Source organism: Microtus oregoni, unplaced genomic scaffold (assembly GCF_018167655.1).
Source record: "Microtus oregoni isolate MIOR12 unplaced genomic scaffold, Mior012 000007F_ref0000211, whole genome shotgun sequence".
Lineage (NCBI taxonomy): Eukaryota > Metazoa > Chordata > Mammalia > Rodentia > Cricetidae > Microtus > Microtus oregoni.
Genome location: NW_024543066.1, coordinates 46811978 through 46831943, shown reverse-complemented (window position 1 = coordinate 46831943; position 19966 = coordinate 46811978). Strand labels below are relative to the sequence as shown.

The 19966-nt window shown below is 47.4% G+C and overlaps 1 protein-coding gene across 1 annotated transcript in view; it reads left to right on the top strand.

Annotated features, from left to right (window-relative positions):
* Rftn1 (raftlin, lipid raft linker 1) overlaps positions 1-19966 on the top strand; it is a 193689-nt gene that overhangs the window by 99632 nt on the left and 74091 nt on the right. The window contains exon 4 of the mRNA XM_041655937.1: positions 5919-6027. Coding sequence (XP_041511871.1) covers positions 5919-6027 — 109 coding nt within the window. The remainder of the gene's footprint in view (positions 1-5918; positions 6028-19966) is intronic.

Here is a 19966-nt window from a genome sequence, read left to right as displayed (position 1 = left end):
ATTGTGCCACTGGCTTTAAGCTTCCTGTCAGGATGAAGGCAAGTTCTAGTTGTCTTTGCAGCCTTGCTCCCTGTTACTTTAGCCACCGAAGAGGCAGCCTTCCCTCAGGTTCGTTCTAACCAAGCATCTGCTAGGTCCTGATGACTTGCTATTGAGCAGCCAGCACCCCCCCGTATTCATGGAGCTTTGCCACACTGGCTTGTGTTTCTGTCTTGTTCCCTTGTGCCTGTCCTCTAGCCAGAATTTCACACATTCCCACTGCCTCTGGCCCTGCGACTGATTTCACCGCAGCCTCAAGGACTCCACTCTTCTCCTTACTTAAGCAGAACTTCCTATCCTGAGCAGTCGAAACAAGTCTAACACGCTTCTTCCGTAGGTAGTTTTTAAAAATACCTTTATGTTATAAATGTGTGCACACGCATATGAGCATGTACCTGTCTGTGCACTTGTTTCTGCGTGTATATGCAGATGCCTGCAGAGACCAGAGGCATCAGATGCCCTGGAGCTGGAGTCTCTGGCAGCTGTGACTATCAGATATGGGCGCTAGGAACCAAACCCGGTCTTCTGCAGGAGCAGGAAATGCTCTCAACTGCTGAGCCACCCCTCCACCCCTGAGACTCTACTTGGTGTCAGCGGTCACATGTGGCTTGCTCTTTATTGCATAATCAGCCTGCTTCTTATACAACCCCGGCACACAAACCCTCGGGAGGCACTGCCCACAGTGGGCTGGGCCCTCCCACATCCAGCATTAATCGTGAAAATACCCTAGCTGAGCTGCCCGCAGGCCAACCTGATGAAGGTGTTTTCTCAGTTGAGGTTCCCTCCTTTCAGATGATCCTAGCTTGTGTCAAGTTGACGAAAGGCCAGCAGCATACAGACTGGCTCATCTCTTTCTCTGCCATTTCTTTAAGACAAAACTAGCTGTTCTGATCATTCTAATTGAATCTGGTGTTGCTTTGGAGGAGGAAAGAGAAAGGATTGGCTCTGCTGGGTGAGTCTTAACCTCTCTTCCTGTTTCCCAGAGGGAACGAATTTGTTTTGACAACTGACATTTAGAAACTTTTTATCTGGCTGGAGAAACGCCCCTATCTGAGTTGGTTCCTGTCTCGGCTTCTTACCATTATTTCTAAAAAGAGCAGAAACGGCTCTGCTGATGAGCTACACCATCCCTCTCTCTCTCTTCTTATGACTGAAGTTCAAGCTCTGACTCCTGGCTTAGGAAAGGGGAATCATTTAAACTTTGAAATGACTTAGGGTATGGCATCTATTACTTAGATACTGAAGTGAGATCTGTTACATGTTTATTACTTAAACATCATTATATCCTAACTTTCTGTCATGTGCCTTTTACCTAAAGAAATAGTGGATAATTTTTAAAGATTTTTAAAAAGCAACTTTAAATTAGATCTGCCCTCAGGAGACCCAACTCAGCTCACAAGTTATTCTTACTTTATAGGAAGAATTCAGGGGTTTACTATTTTGCCTGAAGTTACCTCAGATGTTTAATGCAACATGTGGAAACAGGATTTACTTAGAAGTATGAATTTTTAATGGCTTAGAGAGGGTAATTCACAGCCCACGATGACTGAGTACAGACATTCTGTCCTCTCTAGTACCGCAGACACAGGAGAGGCCTGTGCAGTGGGAGACCAGAGAGTTCCCTTAAATTTCCCCAAGGTTGCTTCTGGGAATCAACCCAGAAACTTGATATTTTTCTCCAGAGGAGCCCAGATATCCTGAACCAAGCCAGCAGAGTAACTCGAGAGTCTGCCAACTTAACAGAATACACAGATATTAAAGGCGCACGGATACCTTCAGACCTGTTTCCTAGAATGGATTCTTCTTGGAATTTGAAAAGAAAACGCAGATAGAGAGAGGAGGAGGAGCCTGTTCACACAAACAGTCGACAGTGTAACTTCTCCCATCCTCAGTGACGAGCTTCTTTAATTGACTTCCAGAAACAAGTCTCGTCACATAGCTGCCGCAGGAGAATTACTCCAGTGGCTTCCTTACTTCTCTGAGTTCTTAGAGCATGAGGGGCCCTGAGACTGTGGGGATCTCAGCTGGTCCTAGCCTTTAACTCCTTGTGGATGCTGATGTCTCCAGCCACGTGTACTTGAGAGTCGTGGTGTGTATCCTTCCTCCCTCCCTCACTTCCTCTGTCCCTCCCTTCCTTCCTTTCTTCTTAAGATAGAGTCTTGTTTTGCCCACACTGGCCTTGAGCATGTACTGTAGTTGAGTATGGCCTTGAACATCTGGTTTTCCTGCCTTCACCTCCTGCATGCTGGGATTTCAGGTGTATCGTGCCTGGTTCATGCAGCAGTGGGGATTAAACCTAGGACCTTGGAAATACTAGGCGAATAATCTCCCAACTGAGTTACAGCCCCACCTCAGATTTGAATATATTTTCAACTGTGTAGCAGACATTTCTACATGGATTTCAGCTGGGTATGTCACATTTAACAGATGAAACTGAATTGTCAATTCTCTCTTACCCTGCCAAACCTGTACCAACTGAGCTATTCTCCATCATGATCCTGGCAAGTTCACCCACTCCCCTAACTGCAAAGACACTAATTCTTGGAGTCCTCGTGTCTGCTTTCTTCCTTTTACACTCTACCACCAGAAGGTTATCACGAAGATTCTGCCGTGAGAACAGAACCTATTGCTTCTCACCATAGCCATCCCACTTGGAGTGCTAGCATCTGTCTGGACCGCAGCTGGCAGGGAAAAATCCTTTTAGAACGATCAAGTCCTGTCACCTCTGTGTTCGGCGCCCTCCGAGGATTCCTCTGTGATATTGATTAAGGCTCTGTTTGCTCTGTGTCCTGGGAGTTCGGTGTTGTCCTGCCCCCCTGCAGTCTCTAACAGAGAGTTACTCACCACTGTCTACCTACCATGAGAGCAACTGAAGCCTAGAAAGTTTGGAGACGCTGTCTCAAGGCTTACAGTAGGTAAGGCACCCTTCTAGCTAGCTCTACATCCACCAGCTTCTGAGCTACAAGACCATGTGTGAAGCTTGTGCTGGAGGCTAATAGAGGCATGCCGTAGTGACCCAGCCTAAGCTCGCATGGGAAGAGATCCTCAACTGAGCAATTGCCTAGCTCAGAATCCTTGACTGTTAACTGATATAGAAAGGCTCAACTTACTGCCGGCCGCTCCTGAGCACTGTAAGAGAGGAGCAAGCTATCTGAGTGCAATTACACATGAGTAGGCCCGTTTGTCTTTGTTTCTCTCTGCCCTTGACTGTGGATATGATGTGATTAGCTGCTTAATTTCCTGCCTCGACTTCCCCTTAGTGTGTCCTAGACTATGACCTGAAATGATAATCTTTTTTTCTTTTATTAACTTTTAAAAATGATTTTTGTTGCGCTCTACATTTCTCTCTGCTCCCCTCCCTGCCTCTCCCCTCCCCTTCAACCCTCTTCCAAGGTCCCCATGCTCTCAATTTACTCAGGAGATCTTGTCTTTTTCTACTACTCATGTAGATTAGATCTATGTATGTCTCTCTTAGGGTCCTCATTGTTGTCTAGGTTCTCTGGGATTGTGATTTGTGGACTGGTTTTCTTAATGCCCATTATAAATAACTGCATGTAACTGACCTTACTCCCCATGTGAGCAAGAGCTGGGATGTATGTATGCTTTCATGTGTGTTTATGTACAACATTAGATCAACATTAGGTATTGTTCAAAGTACTGTTTGTCTTGCTTTTGGGGGATAGATCTCTCACTGGGACCTGGGGTTCACTAATTAGACTAGGCAGTATGGCTGGCCAGGGATTTGCAGGGATTCACCTGTCTCTGCCCCCTTGTGCTGGGATTATAAACCCTGCCAGGCCTGGATTTTTATGAGGGTTTTGGGATTGAGCTCAGGGCTATTCCTCAGGCGTATATGGCAAGCTCTGTAAGGACTAAATGTCTCTTAGAGCTCCCCTCCCCCATCGTGGTCTTCACTGTTTGAGACCTCACTTAGGACAGTCTATCATGACCAAATCTCATTCAAAGGTCCGGAGTCTCCTGACTTAGTTTCCCTAGGGGAAGAAGGAAGAGCATGACTAAATCTTTGAGCAAGCATTGAAACAAGATGGCTGGCTTCTGAGCCAGTTCACTGTTAGAACTGGTTTGTTCCATATGGGCTGCTTTGAAGTCAGCCTATTCTCTTATGTCTCAAACATGATGCAGCCCCAGAAAGGATATGGTTCAGGAAGCAGAACAGTAAAAATAACCTGTTGAAGTCACTTACTCAACCACAGTCTCACACCTGGGGGATGCCAACTCCTCTTTAATTATTTCTCTTTTAAATTTTATGTAAATCATAACCTGATGGTTAATAGAAGCATAAATTGTCTTTCACTGTACATGAAAACCTTGGCGATTCATTTTAAGCTATCATAACAAATATGTATTTACGTGTACTGTACTGTGTGGTATGTGGGTTGTGGGATGTGTTCGTGAGTGTGTGTGTGTTGTGTGTGTTGTGTTTGAGTGTGTGTGGTATATGTATGTAAGTTTGTGTGTATATATGGTATGTAGTGTGTGTGTGTGTGTGTGTGTAAGAATGCACTTTAGGGATTTTATGGATAGGCCTCTGGTAGAGAAGCCTCATTGTGCCCAGAAGGCCCAGTTCACTCTTCAGCTTGTGCAGAGCATCTGGGCAGTGTGGTAGGGAGCCCTGTGACCAGCCACCTAGGATAGACAACATCCTGAGTTGATCTTTCATTGTACCTCATGTCATGTCAGGTCTGCTGGGCCTAGGAAGCTCCTTCCACTTCTGACACCATGCAGCCTCCTGAGTTCCCCAGGCCCATGCTCTTCCCACACAGAAGTCCTCAGAAGGATGCCTGTGAATGAGTGGCATCTCTCTCTGGTGGCCATTTGCTCATGTTGCTCCTGATGGCCCTGCCTGTGCAGAGTCAGGGTGGGTCGGTGGAGGTGTGAGGGGAGCCGACTCAGCCATCAGGAGGTGGGGTGAACCAGGCATGCCTCGTAGTCTACCTTTTCATTGTGTGTGTGTGTGTGTGTGTACGTATACTTCCACATACACGCATATGTGGAAGTAAAAAGACAACTTGTGGGAGCCTGTTTTCTTCTTTCTACCATGAGAATTCTCAGGGATTGCACCCAGGCGTGGCAACAAATGATTTTGGCCTCTGAGCCACCTCACTGGCCCAACACCGACTGCTTTGCTTTAATCTTTCATTTTGGTAGATTTTTGCCAGCTTCTCCTCTGTAGGGCTTGAGCCCTTTAAACGCCTTCCAAATTAATTTTCTAAGTGATCTGTGAATATTGTTTCCTTCACTAACAGATGAAGACCTCAAAGCTACAGCTCAAGTCACTTTCAGTCACCCTCACCCTGTTGCCCCCAGTCCCTGTGCCCCAGAGGCCTCTCCATCCAGAGTTTCTGCTCTGATTGGCTCTGTGTGTCTCTTCCTAACTCTTCCTAGTAGATGAAGCCAGTGGAAGTCACCTGAGAGGCCCCTCCTCCCAGACATCTTTGTATTATCTACTGTATAAGCCACACTGCCTATACCATCATTCTATAAAGTCTTATTCGGAGACCAACTCTCTCTTTCTTCCCCTTATCTCCTTCATCCTTCCTTTCCTTTTTCTTGTCCCACTTTCTCTCTCTGTCCTTTCTTTGAGATCCCAGGCTGGCTGTAAAACCTCGATGCTCCTGGGTTAGCTTCCCAAGAGCTGAGAACATGTATAACCTTCTTGGAGCTCTTACAGTGACATGGAGATACATACACATGTGTATGCACGTGAGTGTGTGTATGTATGTAGTTATTTACCATAAATTGTTTTTCAGCAATGCTTTTTGTCAATTACATTCATGAATGATTTGGGGGCTTCATTAACCTGTGATTCTTTTTATAAAAGAAGACTGCAGAATTTCACACTTTGTTTCTTCCTTCAGGTCTCAGAAGACCGAGCTTCACAATGAAAGCTACATCTTGGAATTGGATTACTGTGCCTCCTTAGACCACCTGGAAAAACAGAAGCTCGTCCCAGAGTTTATTAAGAAGGTGAGCCTCACAATGCATTGGGAGATGCGGGCTCACAGAGCAGGGGCCTGAGTGGACTGCTGGAGAGCAGGCAGAGGGGTCAGCCACCTCACAGACAACAGCTTGGGGGGCTCTGGAGCAAGGTGGCTCTACTGTCCAGGTTGAGGCGACCTCATGTCTTGTCTTGTAGGGCCCCAGTGGGATCCCGGCCCACAGGCCTGCAGACTCACTACCGTATACACTCAAGCCCCCAAAGGGTCTGCCCCCCCGCCCCAGATGCCACCTCTCCCTTGTTCTGGGAGGACTTTGTTGCTACAGCCCCTTTCTTTCCTGGCCAGAGTCCTGAGGCCACAGGTATACTATTGTACCAGGTAACATTGCCTGCCTGCAGGGACTGCCGAACACCAAGAATGGTGCTTGGTGGTGAGCTTGTTCTGTGTTGGCAGTGGTCATAGGCCGTTTCTACCCAATTTGCAGGCTCTATTTGAATTCTACATGGCATTTGCAGCAGAAGGGATGTCTGCACTTCAGACATGTGCATCGTGTTCGCTCGTATGGTAGTCTCCCACGTATGTTCTCTTGTGTGTAGTCTTCATGTGCTGCCAAGAGCCCTAGCAGTGTCTGGAGAGTACGAATGCTGACCTATGTGCACAGGCCATCATACAATATTCCTATGCACTGTGGCTGGCATGGAACAGCCTGCCTTGTTTGTTTGGTTTGTGTGGTCTAAGCTGGCCTCAAAGTCACTGTATAGCCAAGAACGGCCCTGAGCTTCGGATCCTCTTTGCCTTCGTTTCCAGAGTGCTGGGTTTCTAGGTGTGGATCACCATGTCTAGCTTCTGTGGTACTGGGGTAGAACTGAGAAACTTGATCATTTTAGGCAAGCATTTTCCCAATCTGAGTTACAGATCTCACTGTCGTATGTTTTATATTAAATTGTGGTGTGTGTGTGTGCGCTCATGTGCGCTAGTAAATCTTGTTGACTGTTTAGAACTAGTTTCTGGGCTGCAAAGAACAAACTCACTGTGGTGGTGACAGGTGGGCACAGTGGGTGAACACTGCCAGGAGGGAGCAACTGATTTGACCCACAGGCCAAAGAGGCTGCCAGGGTGGTACCAGGGTAGGGAAGGTGCTGAAGCTGAGATGGGAGGGGTCAGGACTCCGCTGGTCCAGCTTGAGATGTCTCCAAGCACAGGGACTAGCATCTATGAGAGACTGTGGGGGCACCTGGAACCAAAGCATCCTACATAGAGGCCATGTGAAGTGGGGACCAGAGAGAGACAGCCCTCAGCAGAGACCTCTGCTGGGAACGTCGTGAGGAATTTTGCAGAAAGGTAGAGTAACAAGACTGTCCTTTAGCGGGTGTTTGTTTTCTTCCTTCCCTTTGCCTTCAGCGTTTGCTGAACATTCAGTCTCCCAGACTCTGGCATGAACCACTCATGTTGGAAGGAGCCGGGAGCCCTATAGACCAGGAGTCAGATGAGCTTTCAGGTTCAGGTTCAGGTTCGATCCTGCTAATTTTACTAGCATGCTGGTTTTTTTCTACTCTAGTAGAAGGTAGGTGATTATTTAGAAATGGAGGTGGCTTGGTCTGTGTTGACACATGTATGGATGCGAGAGCAGTGTCTTTCTAAATCATGAAGTGTATACATATATCGGTAGGACCATCTTCTTTGCAAATAATGCTCTAATAAAGCTGGATGAGGACTCCCTAGAGACTGAAATCCCGTGATGACCTGAAGCATGGGAGACCCATGATGGCAGCTCCGTTGCTTGTGCTTGGGGTAGCTAAGGGCTGTCTGGGGAAGCCGTGAGACGGAGACTCTAGACACTGTCTCCAATATGCTCATTTCAAAATTAATTATAGGTGCCCTGGCCCTGACCAGACCAGACCACTGTGTGGTAGGCCCATTGCATCAGATGTTCAGGAAGCAGGGCCCTGTTTTGTGGGCTGCTTGGCTGCTGTGCTTCCTCAGTGCAACATCTGTAACATCTGTATAGGGTCTAAGCCCTGGAGGACGTTAGCCATATTTTATTTAACTTTTAACTTCTCTTCTTATCCCAGCATTCTTTTCCCCGCCGTTATCTATATGATATGTATATAGTATAGGCACCACAGTCTGAGGAGTCAGTAATTAGTTATAATTGACACCTGCTCATTCTGTGTTTAACAAACATACAGAATATATGCTAATGATAGTTAATGACTGCTAGGGGAAGGGGAGTGGGTTTTCTTGTTCTTTGCCATTCAGGTAGGCCGAGCTGAAGGCATACCCCGGCTCCCATGGCTTGCTGTCGTTACTTTCTATCTGGGTCATTATTTCTGTGAAATAATGGCTCCTGCTCTTAGGCCAAGTAGATTTGTCTTCAGATAAGATGGTAATTAGCCCATTTGTCATTATCCTGTCATGTGATGTAGCTCATATTCTTCCCTGCATATTAGAGCTGAATTCAAACCAAGCAGATTTTCTCCCTGAAGAATAATGTCCCAACATTATTTTCCCACCAAATGTTTTAAATTAGTGGAACCTTTGGCTGGAAAGTGTGACCAGAAGGGGATCTAGACAGTTGGGAAAATGAAGTCCTGTTCTCTGTGTCATGGAGATTTGCTGACGATGCTGTGATTTACCACCCCGTAGTGATCCTCATTCTGGGCTAGGAGGCTGTGCAGAGGTGAACTTCCCTTCCATGGGCCCCCAAAGCTCCGAGTGCCCTTCTGGTGTGGTGAAATCTGGGTCATTGCTTTCTGGTTCCCCTCTCATATCCTGCAGCACAGCAGCCAACATGTCGGTATGCAAATGATTAACTGTGGACCACAGAGCAGCTCAGTTGCCCAGTATGGGACAGCTCAGCAAGACTGTTTCCAAGGCCCAGGGCCAAGTGGGCAAAGGAGACGGGGGAGGGGGGGGGAACAGTGTCCTCTGAATTCCCTTGGGGCAAGGCCTCAGCTGTTGTCCCAGGGGCACATCCGGCTGTCTGTGAAGCCCTTGAGCACATCCTGTTCCTGGAGGAGAGTGGAGGAGGCCAATGTGAAGGACCTGAATTCATAAGATTGTTCAGGCCTCTTCACCCTCTCTGGACTTTTTTGGGAAAACCAGAAGAGCAGAAGCCATGATTGGCACCCAGAATCTAGGCCTAGCTTTAGTGTGATGATGGAAGAGGCTGGAGTCAATGCCACAGCTTCCTCTTATCTTGAGGCCTTGCCTGGATCTGGGATTGCTGAAAAATGGGGCCTGGATATATCCTTTCCAGGGAAAATAGGCCCCTAGTGGTACAGAGAAGCCAAGTGAACTTGGGAAGGGTCTTGACAGGCTTCGGGTGAAGTGTTAGCTCTGTAAAGAGACGGGAGCGGGAGGTGGACAATGCCATTCATGTGGGGAAGAGTGTGGAAAGATCTACAGCCATGTTCTGTGTCCATGTGGGGCAGATACATCGGGAACGGGGTCTCTTTCCAAGGCCAGATTCTGTCTCTGTGTGGGGCTGATACATAGGGAGTGTGATCTCTTCCCAAGGCCAGGTTCTGTGTCCGTGTGGGGCAGATGCATCGGGAACGGGGTCTCTTCCTTGTGGGGCAGGGCTGTTATGATCAAATGGAAGATTCTTGCCATAGCCAGTTCAGCTGGGTTTCCAGCGAGGATGCTGGGAATGTCAGGGAGCCTCAGAGCAGGAATGCACAGACAGCAGGATGGCACTGGCGATCATGGCAGATCTGTAATGCCAGCACGCAGGAGGCTAAGGCAGAAGCATCGGGATAGCCTGGTCTACATGGTGAGTCTTTTGCCTAGCACGAATAAGACCCTGGCCCCAGATCCCAGCTCCACAAGAGGAGAAAGTGTCCCCTCCCTTCTCTCTCCTTTCCTTTCTCACAATCCAATTTTGGGGCTCGATAGCTTTGAGAGGTAGTCAGGTGTAATCACCATGCCCAGCTTCCCTGGGTCAGAGCTCCCTCATCCTGTCTGTCCCTGTGCAGGTGACCTTTGCCCTCAGACTTCCTCCCTGATGATGAGCCTGAGATTACAGGGTCATTCATGAATTAGGCATGTGTTACACTGAGTAAGAAAAACTGTGGAGAGACCAGGGCAGCCTGGGCGTGGACCAGTGGAAGAGAACACGTGATCAGACATTCATTGGACTACGTTTGAGAAACAGCACTGCTGATGTCTTGCTAAGGGGAAAACCTGATGGTTTTGAAGATCTGGGTGAAAACTAAGCAGAGCCCTAGGACTGATACTTTGCCTGCGGCACAGAGATGGCTCAGCCTTTCTCTCCTAGGAGCTCATTGATTATGCAGAGTGCCCTTCTACTAGCGAAGTCAGAGTCTAGTTTCATTTTCTTAAAGATTTATTTTATGTATATGTGTCTGAGGGTGTCTAGGCGCAGTGTGTCTATGCAGCTGCCCTCAGTGACCTGAGAGAAGGTGTTTGGTCTCTCGGAACAGTTCCAGGTGGTTGTGAGCTGGCAGATGTGAGACCTGGGAATCTGTTATAGTTTGGGTCTTCAACGTAACCCAACCTAGAGATAGCCAGGAAGAGGGACCCTCAGCTGAGGAATTTCTAGGTCATGTCTATGGGGCATTTTCTTAGTTGTTAATTGACGGGGGGGGGTAGCCCATGATTAGGCAGGTGGCCCAGTGCTGTCGAAAATGGATTGAACACATCAGAGGATGCAAGCCAGGAAGCAGATTTCTCCTGTGGTTCCTGTGTCTGCTCATGGTTGAGTTCTGCTTTGACATCCTTCAATAATAGATGATAATCAGGACGTGAGGCCAAATAAACCCGTACCTCCCCAAGTGGTCTGTGGTCGTGGTGTGTATCACAGCAACAGAAAGTAAACAAAACAAAAATAAAATTCCAGTCTTGGTAAAGAGCTGTGAGTACCCAGCCTCACCCAGCCTTCTCTCCAGAGTCTGACTTCACTGGCACCAGCCTCGGAGTGAAGAGCAGATTCTGCTAGGGCAGCCTCCTTGCCTGGCCGCTCTCCCTTTGTTCCCCAACCATGAGAACCCTGGCATTTTCAAAAATTGAAACAAATGAGAATTTACAGTTTGGAGGAGAAGAAAAAGAGATGGAATCTCAGAATGGAATCCTCTCCCACCCAGCCTCCCCTGTGGCTCTGACCTCCTGCTGTTTTTATTGGCTGTGACCTCCCTGTTCTGCTGTCCAGAGGTCATTGAAGTTCCTCGGCACCCACAGTGAGGGGTGGGAATGTAGAGGTCGTGAACTTGCTCATTGCTCCCAAAGGGGAACCATTCCTCATCTGACCGTCTTCCGCTGTGTGGTGCAGTATTGGTGAGTCAGAGTTCACCTGTCTCTCCGAGCAGGTCTGAGGCCCTGCTGCATGGCAGAGTCAAGGAGGTCCTAGGCAGCCCCTTAGCTCTCTCTCCCATCCCACAAGATCTCCAGCCTAACTGGGGACACCCTGGCAGAGGGAGTGAGGAGGTGAGAATATAGCAGGGCAGGGAGAGGGGAGACTTTCTCGAGAAATGGTCGGGTTCACCGAGACTAACCCGGGCAATCAACAGATGCCATCAGATCCATCCACCCTCACTGAACAGTCAAGAGCAACAGGTGCCCAGAACAAGCCGTTGCTGCCAATCAGATCTTCAGCTATGCCAGCCCTTCCAGTGTTGATGCCCACCACCCTCTCGGCTCCCTGGTGAGCAAGGGCATTTACTTCCTCACTAGTCTGCCTAATAGAAACGACAGCTGGACCACCTGTTTAAAGTGTCCCATAGCCCCTTAAAAAGTGTGGGCCAGCAAGGTTTCTCAGCGGGTCAAGGTGCTTGTGGTCAAGCTTGCTGGCAGGTGTTTGGTCCCTTGGCCCCATGTTGTAGAAGGAGAGAATGGACTTGTCTTTGGCATTCATACTGAGGCCATGGTATGAGCATGTGTGCACACACTCACATGCACAATCCATGTTAAAAATGGAAGTCTTTCAGTGATGTGTTTCATGTAACAGTGTTATCTTTCTAACAAGTAATGAGAACTTGTACATTCTTTTGTTTTAAATAAATGAACTCTTCAGAATCTGATATCATGTATATTTCATGTCCATTTAGATGCTAAATTTTTAGTAAAAATGAAATTTTTTTATATCTCACAAAATACTGTGTTTAGCAGAAATATATTTTATTTATTTCACCTAAGTTAAATTAATAAATTAAAACTAAGTAGTATTAAGAATTTAGCTCCTTGTACTCTTGGTCAATCTGTCATTGCTCCATAAGTTAAAATGAACTATTTGTGACTTTGAGTGTCTGTCACATACATACGAGGGAACCATAGAGCAAAGCAGATCACGTATGACCAGATGGAAAAAGAAGGCAGAAAATTCTCTGCTTTCCTCAAAAAACAAAAACAAAAACAAAACCAATTGGTTTTGAGTCACTTTAACTTGTAACTGGAGGGTATGGGTGCAGGTGTCCTGGGTGTGCACTGTGGGCAGAGGCGGGCATCAGAAGCCTTCCTCTACGGCTCTCCATCTTCCTTCTCCAGGCAGGCTGCTCTCTCAACCTGGAGCTCACCGTTCCATCCAGAATGGCTGCCCAGCAAGCCCTGTGATCCGCCTGCCTCCATTTTCCCCAGCTGTGGTGGTTTGAAAAAAAATGCCCTCCAAAGGGATTGGCTCTATTAGGAGCTGTGGCCTTGTTGGAGGGAGTGTGTCACTGTGGAGCTGGGATTTGAGGTCCCATATATGCTCAAGTTACCGCCCAGTGAGTCAGATCACTTCCTGTTGCCTGTAAGATGTAGGACACTCAGCTACTTCTCCAGCACCATGCCTGCTATGTCCCACCATGGTAATAATGGGCCGAACCTCTAACTGTAAGCGAGCCACCCCAATCAAAAGTTTAATCCTTTCTAAGAGTTGCCGTGGTCATGGTGTCTCTTCACAGCAATAGATTCTAGCTAAGACACCAGCACCGGCATTACAGGTGCAAACCGCCATACCAGGTTTTTATATAGCTTGTGAAGAACTGAGCTCAGGTCCATATCCCTGTGCAGCAAGCCATGGAGTCATCCCCCCTCAGACTGTTTTGGAGACAGGGTCTTGGTGTGTAGTTTCAACTGGCCCCAAACTCTTGATCCTCCTGCTTCAACCCCTAAATACTGGGATTACAGGTGTGTGCCAACACACCCCAACTAACAGACAGCCCTTAAAGGAATGCATTTCCAGCAACTACATCGCTGTTTAATTTAGCTGTTAGTCTAGTTACACACACTTTTATGAATTTGGACCTAGTCTTTTTTGCATGTTGACATTTCACGAAGCAGTTTTATTGTGGGTCCCTTTAGTCACTGTGGTTTGTGACTTTGTAATCCAAGAGATTTCAGGGACATCTAGTGCCGGCTTCACATCCATCATCTGACTGTCATCCACATCACTGGGATTGGTATTCCTACAGTTCACACATGATGGTGGCAGCAGGAACAGGCTAAGTCACATGTGCTCACCTGATACTTGTCCTCGCCCGCTCTTCCATGAATTCAAAATCTCCATAAGACCGTGTGTTGATCTTTATAAGAAAGAAAGGGGGAAGTCCCTTTTACTGAAGCTGAAATAAATGTGAAGTTTAGCACAGATGAGCTGAGCTTGCCGTGGTGTGCACCTATAATTCTAGCTCTCGGAAGCCTGCGGCTGTGTTCAAAAACAAACAAAACACTACAAATCAAAGAAGCAACAAGAACACAGCAGAGCAAGACCATCAGCAGGAACCCTTTCCAGCTGGAGCCCCTCTCCAGCCTCCCCTTCCCAGGCAGCCTCTAGCCTTCACACAAGCCCCTCTGCCTCCATGGACATGCATCTCTGCCTGCTCCATGACTGTGGTCGTCCAGGTTACAGTGCTGTCTTTTCACATCACTAAGATTGTAATTGATTGCACCAGGAATCAGTGCACCAGACATTTCAATTTGTTCATAATAATTTTGTAACACATATCAAACATTTAAAAAGCCATGTGTTGTGTTTCTTAAAAACTCATTCCAATGGCTCTGACTGAGTCAGATTTTCCTGAAGAGGACCTCATGCACCAGTGTCTTGGATGGTGACAATCCCTTGGGGGGCGGGGTTTGTGTCGTGTGTGTCTGCATGCGTGGAGCCTAGAGGAGAACGTTGAGTGTTGTCCTCTGTCACTTTCTGCCTCAGCCTGACTTCAGACAGCGTCTTCCGCTGGACCAGCCATTCCCGGGGTTATAGATGTGCAGTGCTGTGCCTAGCTTTTCCGTGGGTGCTGGAAATTTGAACTCAGGTCCTCACACATGTACAGCAGGTGCTCTTACCTGCTGAGCCCTGGCCCCGAGCACTGTTTTAAGTCCCTCACCGAACATGAGTAGTATTATTAGGGGAACTGAACCAGAGGTAAGTTTGGGGGAAACCGTTCTGAGAGGGCAGGGATCAAGGAGACATTTTGTTTAGAAAACATGTTTAGAAAACAGTTTCACTAAAAACAGCATGGGCTAGAAGTAAATTGGAATATTAAAAATGGATTAGATGAGCGTTCTAACTTTCCAGTGCCACTTAGCATGTCTATCAGTTACCCTTCTGTTGTTGTGGCCAAAAGGCCATGACCAAGGCCAGCTAAGGAAGAAAGGGTTTATTTGGGCTTACAGCTCCAGAGGGGTAGAAGTCTATCAATGTCACAGTGAGGAGGTGTGGCAGATGGCAGGATGGAGCCCAGTTGAGAGCTTACATCTCAAGCCACAAGCAGTACACAGAGAGAGAACTTGGTATGTCTCATGGCTTTTGGAGCCACAAAGTCTGTCCCTACTGACACTTCCTTAGTTGAAGCCACCTCTCCTAAACCTACCCAAACAGCTCCACAGACTGGGGACCAAGTGTTCAAATCTGAGCTGCCTCTTTCAAAGTGTTCCATCATGCCCACGTGGAACACTGGAGTCACTACCCACCACAGTTCAGGGCTTCACTGTCTTCTGCTTATGAAAGAACGAATGATTTCACTTCCTTAAAGAAAACGTTCTCATTTTAAAAGGGGGATGAGGGTGGAATTTCCCTCTTTGAAAAAAAAGTCTCTAGAGCTATTAAAATATTAAAAACCCAAATTTATAAAACAGTCCCTAGACAATAACATTCTGGATTGTCAGGAAGGGCAGGAGTGTGGGTAGGTGATTCTGTTCCTTCAGACGGCCACCCCAGCTTCATTCTTAGTGTCTCTGAATAAACTAGTGGGGTACCCCCACCACAGGACTGGTGGGGTACCACCCCCACTCATCTCTTAGAGAATGGTTTTTCCTACCTCTGTTTACTCTAGTGTCTCTTATTGCTTTTAACTTCTTATGTCTCATTCATTCAGATAGGGTCTCAGTCTGCGGTTTAGGCTTCCCTAGAACTTGCTCTGCAGAACAGACTGGCTTTGAACTTGCAGTGATCCCTCTGTCTCAGCCTCCCAAGTGCTGGAATCACAGGTGTAGACATCGCTCTGTGTAGCTCCTGTTTCCCTGTCAGCTCTTTAGACATTTTACTATTTTTGCTCACTGGACTCCTTGCCTGTGGCTCTCTTCTCTGCAAGAGACTCAGCAAGTGGGGGAAGGGCAGGAATGACAGTCTGGCATTTCTCAGGCTGGCAGAGGCTCCTCAGTGGGTAGGACCTGATTTGAAAGGCGACACAGAGAAGGTGCAGCAGGCAGAAAGTGAGGACAGTTAGCATCTTTGTCTGTAACCCATGGCCTCTCTAGCTGGTGTTTGGGGTGCTTGGCAGTGGGCCCTCCCTGGAAGTGACTGAGGGTTAATACGTTTCTACTCGCTACTTTAGCAAGCTGGGTACCACTGGGAGTGGGGAGGTGACAGATACATAAAACCTACGTCAGTACATATGTGGACTTTTGATAAGATAGGTTGTATGTTGAGTGCTATTTAGGCACCGCCGGGAAATACACGCGGGATCTGAGGGTCTACAGTAGTGCGGACCCCCACTCCGTAAAGTTCCCATCTGCCATACGCTCGCCATCCAGGAGGTAAGCAGAGAAACATGAGTTCTGCAGGCTGGGTTGTCCATCCTCTCTTCCTGGTGATTTGGGCCTGGCAGGGCTTTGGCCCCTGTTGCCATTCCCCCCACCCCAAGCATGTGCTCTTGTTGCTGTTGACTCTGGGGGTTTTGAGCAAATGGAATTTCACCCCCTATAGTTATTTCCTTCCTTCTTTTCTTCCTTTTTCTTACTTATGTATTTATTTATCTTGCCTTTGAGACAGTTTCCATCATGAGGGGAGAATCCCATTAGGTTGCAGTCTGGTGGCATTGAAGATGGCCAGAGGGACTACATGGGTATGGAGAAAAAGTAAGATTAGGAGATATGTTTTCTGAAGCCAGCCAGCTTTTTCCAGAGGAATGCTAGAGTTTTTGAAGGTTCAATTCTAGAATTTTCTCTTGATTCCCCTAAAGGGGATATTTCCACTAGTAACTTCCGCAGCACCACTGGGATAAAGCCCTTCATGGTCTTTGAGGTGACACTGTAATGATTGTTCTGTTCCTTTAAGAGACAAGCCACGCCCACTCCTTCCCCCATCCGCTGAGGCAGGCTGAACTTCAGCTTTCCAGCTTGAGCTCTGTCTCTTTTTCTGTCTTCCTCTCAGGAGAGGCAGCTTCTGCCTCTCTCCCCACTTCTCTCCTTCCCCCCCTTCTCTTCCCCCACCCATTTTTCCTTCCCCTCCATAACCCACCTAATCACCTAATAAATGTCCAATTTCATTCTGTATCATGTGCCTATCTCTGTGCCTCCCACCTGCCGCCTGCCCACACTGCTCGTCGGGGACAAGTCAGCCACCACATGACTGGGGACCAGCCAACTTCATTTGGGGACCTTCCGCATGGTCTCAACCCCGCAGCAAGCTTTTGGGGACTCACAGCAAATCCATTACAGATATTCCCTAAGATTGCTGATCGTGCTATTTCTATGATGCTATAGTCTATCTCGTTTTTAAATTATCCCTCCTGTTATTAGGGAGGTGGGGGATTGAGATGGTTGCCAACCAGGTCTCAGAGGTGGGGGATTAGGATGGTGGCCTGACGGTCAGCTGGGTCTCAGTGCCAGAGATGCTCATCTGCATAGTCTTATATTCTTTGTGCTCTCTCTTCAGCCCACCAATAGTTGTTGATTGATTTTTTTAACTTATTTTTTTCTTCATCCCCTCCTTAACTAACAGAAATCATCAGAATTCAATACTTGGGTTTTTAATTTTATTTTCACATTTTTTTCCTTTTTTTAAATTAAGGTTAAAAATAAGCACCGCGTTCTGTTGCTGCAGTGCCACAGATCGCTATTGGGCATCTGTGTTTAAAGAATAAAAACCTGGGAAAGATTGGCACTATGGGGGTGGCACAGTGGTGTGTAGAAAGCCAGAGAATCCAAACCGCCCACTATTATACATGTGTCTGAGGAGTAAGAAATCAGATTCAAATCCCATGTAACAACTCCCTTCTCACCTGAGTGGCAGCATGCGGCTGGTGCCAGGAGGTGGGGAAAAGGATGGCTTAGATGACAGGGATCTGATTCTAGGAGTAACAAAGTGTAATGCAGGATATGGGACATAGAAGTTGTAATTAAACTATGTAAAAACATAGAAAAACTTGAGAAGAAAAATTTTAAATATATTCCTGGTGGAAACAGTGTTTGCGGGAATGTCCTCTGGTTGGTTGGTGTAGAAATTTTCTTTTCAGTGACTTCCCATTTTGACTACGACATAGTAGCAACTCTTACTTCTGAGACATTCCCCAGAGGGAGCTTCTCCTTGTGCTGCCTAAGCCTTGAGCTCGAGGGCTCTGTGATCCTTTCTTTTCCTTGTGTGCCTGGAAAGATAGGTATAGTTCTGTCGTGCTGTCACTCTTGAATAGTACAGATCATCGTTAATTCATGCTCTGCACATTTGTAACTTGTGATAAACAAAAGCAAGGCTGAGTTTGCCTACAAGCTTGCTGAACCCATGCAGAGTGTAAGCCTCAGCACAGGGCCGTATCCACCTACATCTGTGGTATGGATACACCATCGCGAACTGAGAGGCTATCCAACCCTGCAGGCCCACTCCGAAGGAACATTTGCATTCTTTTCATTTACATGTCTGCATATTTGAAGGTACTGCTGACTCAATCTTTTATGGAGGATCTGGTGTTTAATCAAAGAAGTCATTGCAGTCTGGAATCATTTCTGGAGCTGTATTAGTGAGGCTCGTTGTAAGATGTTGAATGAGTGAGATGCCTGAGGTCCCACCACTCAGGAGGCTGGCCTACCAAGTGAGAAAGTGCCTCAGAAACCCAAGGAGCGAGGGCTACAGGTGTCAGGGAGGAAGTAAGCGAGACACAGAGAAGTCTGTTACTGTGTATCTGCCACCTAAGGGTATTGGTTTACAACAATAAAAACCATTTGTTCTGCCCCATGTTGTCAGGCAGGGCAGAACTCAGCAGAGAACCCCACGTGCTCCCACGGGGTAGTGTGGCTGGTGTCTGTGGGGCAGAACTCAGCAGAGGTAGCCCCATGTGCTCCCACAGGGTGGTGGCAGCTGGGGTCTGTGGGACAGAACTCAGCAGAGAACCCCACGTGCTCCCACGGGGTAGTGTGGCTGGTGTCTGTGGGGCAGAACTCAGCAGAGGTAGCCCCCATGTGCTCCCACGGGGTAGTGTGGCTGGTGTCTGTGGGGCAGAACTCAGCAGAGGTAGCCCCCATGTGCTCCCATGGGGTAGTGTGGCTGGTGTCTGTGGGGCAGAACTCAGCAGAGGTAGCCCCATGTGCTCCCACGGGGTAGTGTGGCTGGTGTCTGTGGGGCAGAACTCAGCAGAGGCAGTCCCCATATGCTCCCACGGGGTAGTGTGGCTGGTGTCTGTGGGGCAGAACTCAGCAGAGGTAGCCCCCATGTGCTCCCATGGGGTGGTGGTGACTGGAAATTCCACACTACCTTGTGGTCTCTGCCTACTTGGACTTCCTTAAATCCTGACAGCCGGACTCTAAGATAAGAAGGTGGGAGTTTTTGGAACACAGTCCACCTCAGCTGTCACGTGATCCTCCACCTCACTCATGGGTAGAAATATCACAAGCACCCACACTGATTCCAGTACAGGACACTTCTTCAGACTCTGTCTCTTGGTGTGGGAATGGCACACCATGGGCTAAGAGAAATGATAGTGGCCATCTTGGAGAACACAGTTTGTCACTCACAGGGGTTCAGATGCAGCAAGCTCGTATTCAAAACATTCTACTAGGAAAGAACTCTAAGACCATGCAGGGCAAAATAGAATGCATCCAAAACCAAAAATAAAGTTAAGAAATTGAGCATTCTAAGAACTTCTGAGCAAGGGAGAAATATACACCCAGTGGATGAACCCCAAATTGATTGTCCATTTCTAAGTGGTCATCCTTGGGGTCCTTTACATACCAGAAATGCTGAGTGGGTTCAACGATATTGAAGATATTTATGTATCTTCATTCATACAAATATGTGATGGTGGCAGTCAAAGGAAAAGGGCCATGAACTCAGACGGAGCAGGAGAGGGTAACATGAAAAAGTGGGAGGGGAAAGGGAATAGGAGGAAATGATGTGTGTGTGTGTGTGTGTGTATGTTGAGCATTAAATGTAAGCATTTTTTGAGATCAGCAATAACTTTTAATCGTGTACATCCCCAGATCTCCCCTCTTTCCCCAAATAACCTGTTGTTACACAAAGGGATCTCTCTTCATGGTTTATTAAATTCTCTCAAGTCATTTCCATCTCCCACAAACCATCCCTATGTTCCCCAGGGTATTTCCTGAGGAATAATAAAACATCCATTTATTTTCAGCACATTGGAATAGAAATCAGCTCCAAGTTCCTAGTTATAAACAGTGGCATTTGCCTGGGAACTTGGAAGAACAATTAAGGCCAGGTTGTATTGTTGTTAGTTTGGACTCAGGGAATTTTTTTAAATAGGCTTTTAAACCAAGGGTTAAACCAAGCGTGATGGTGCCCAGTTGCAGCATCTCGG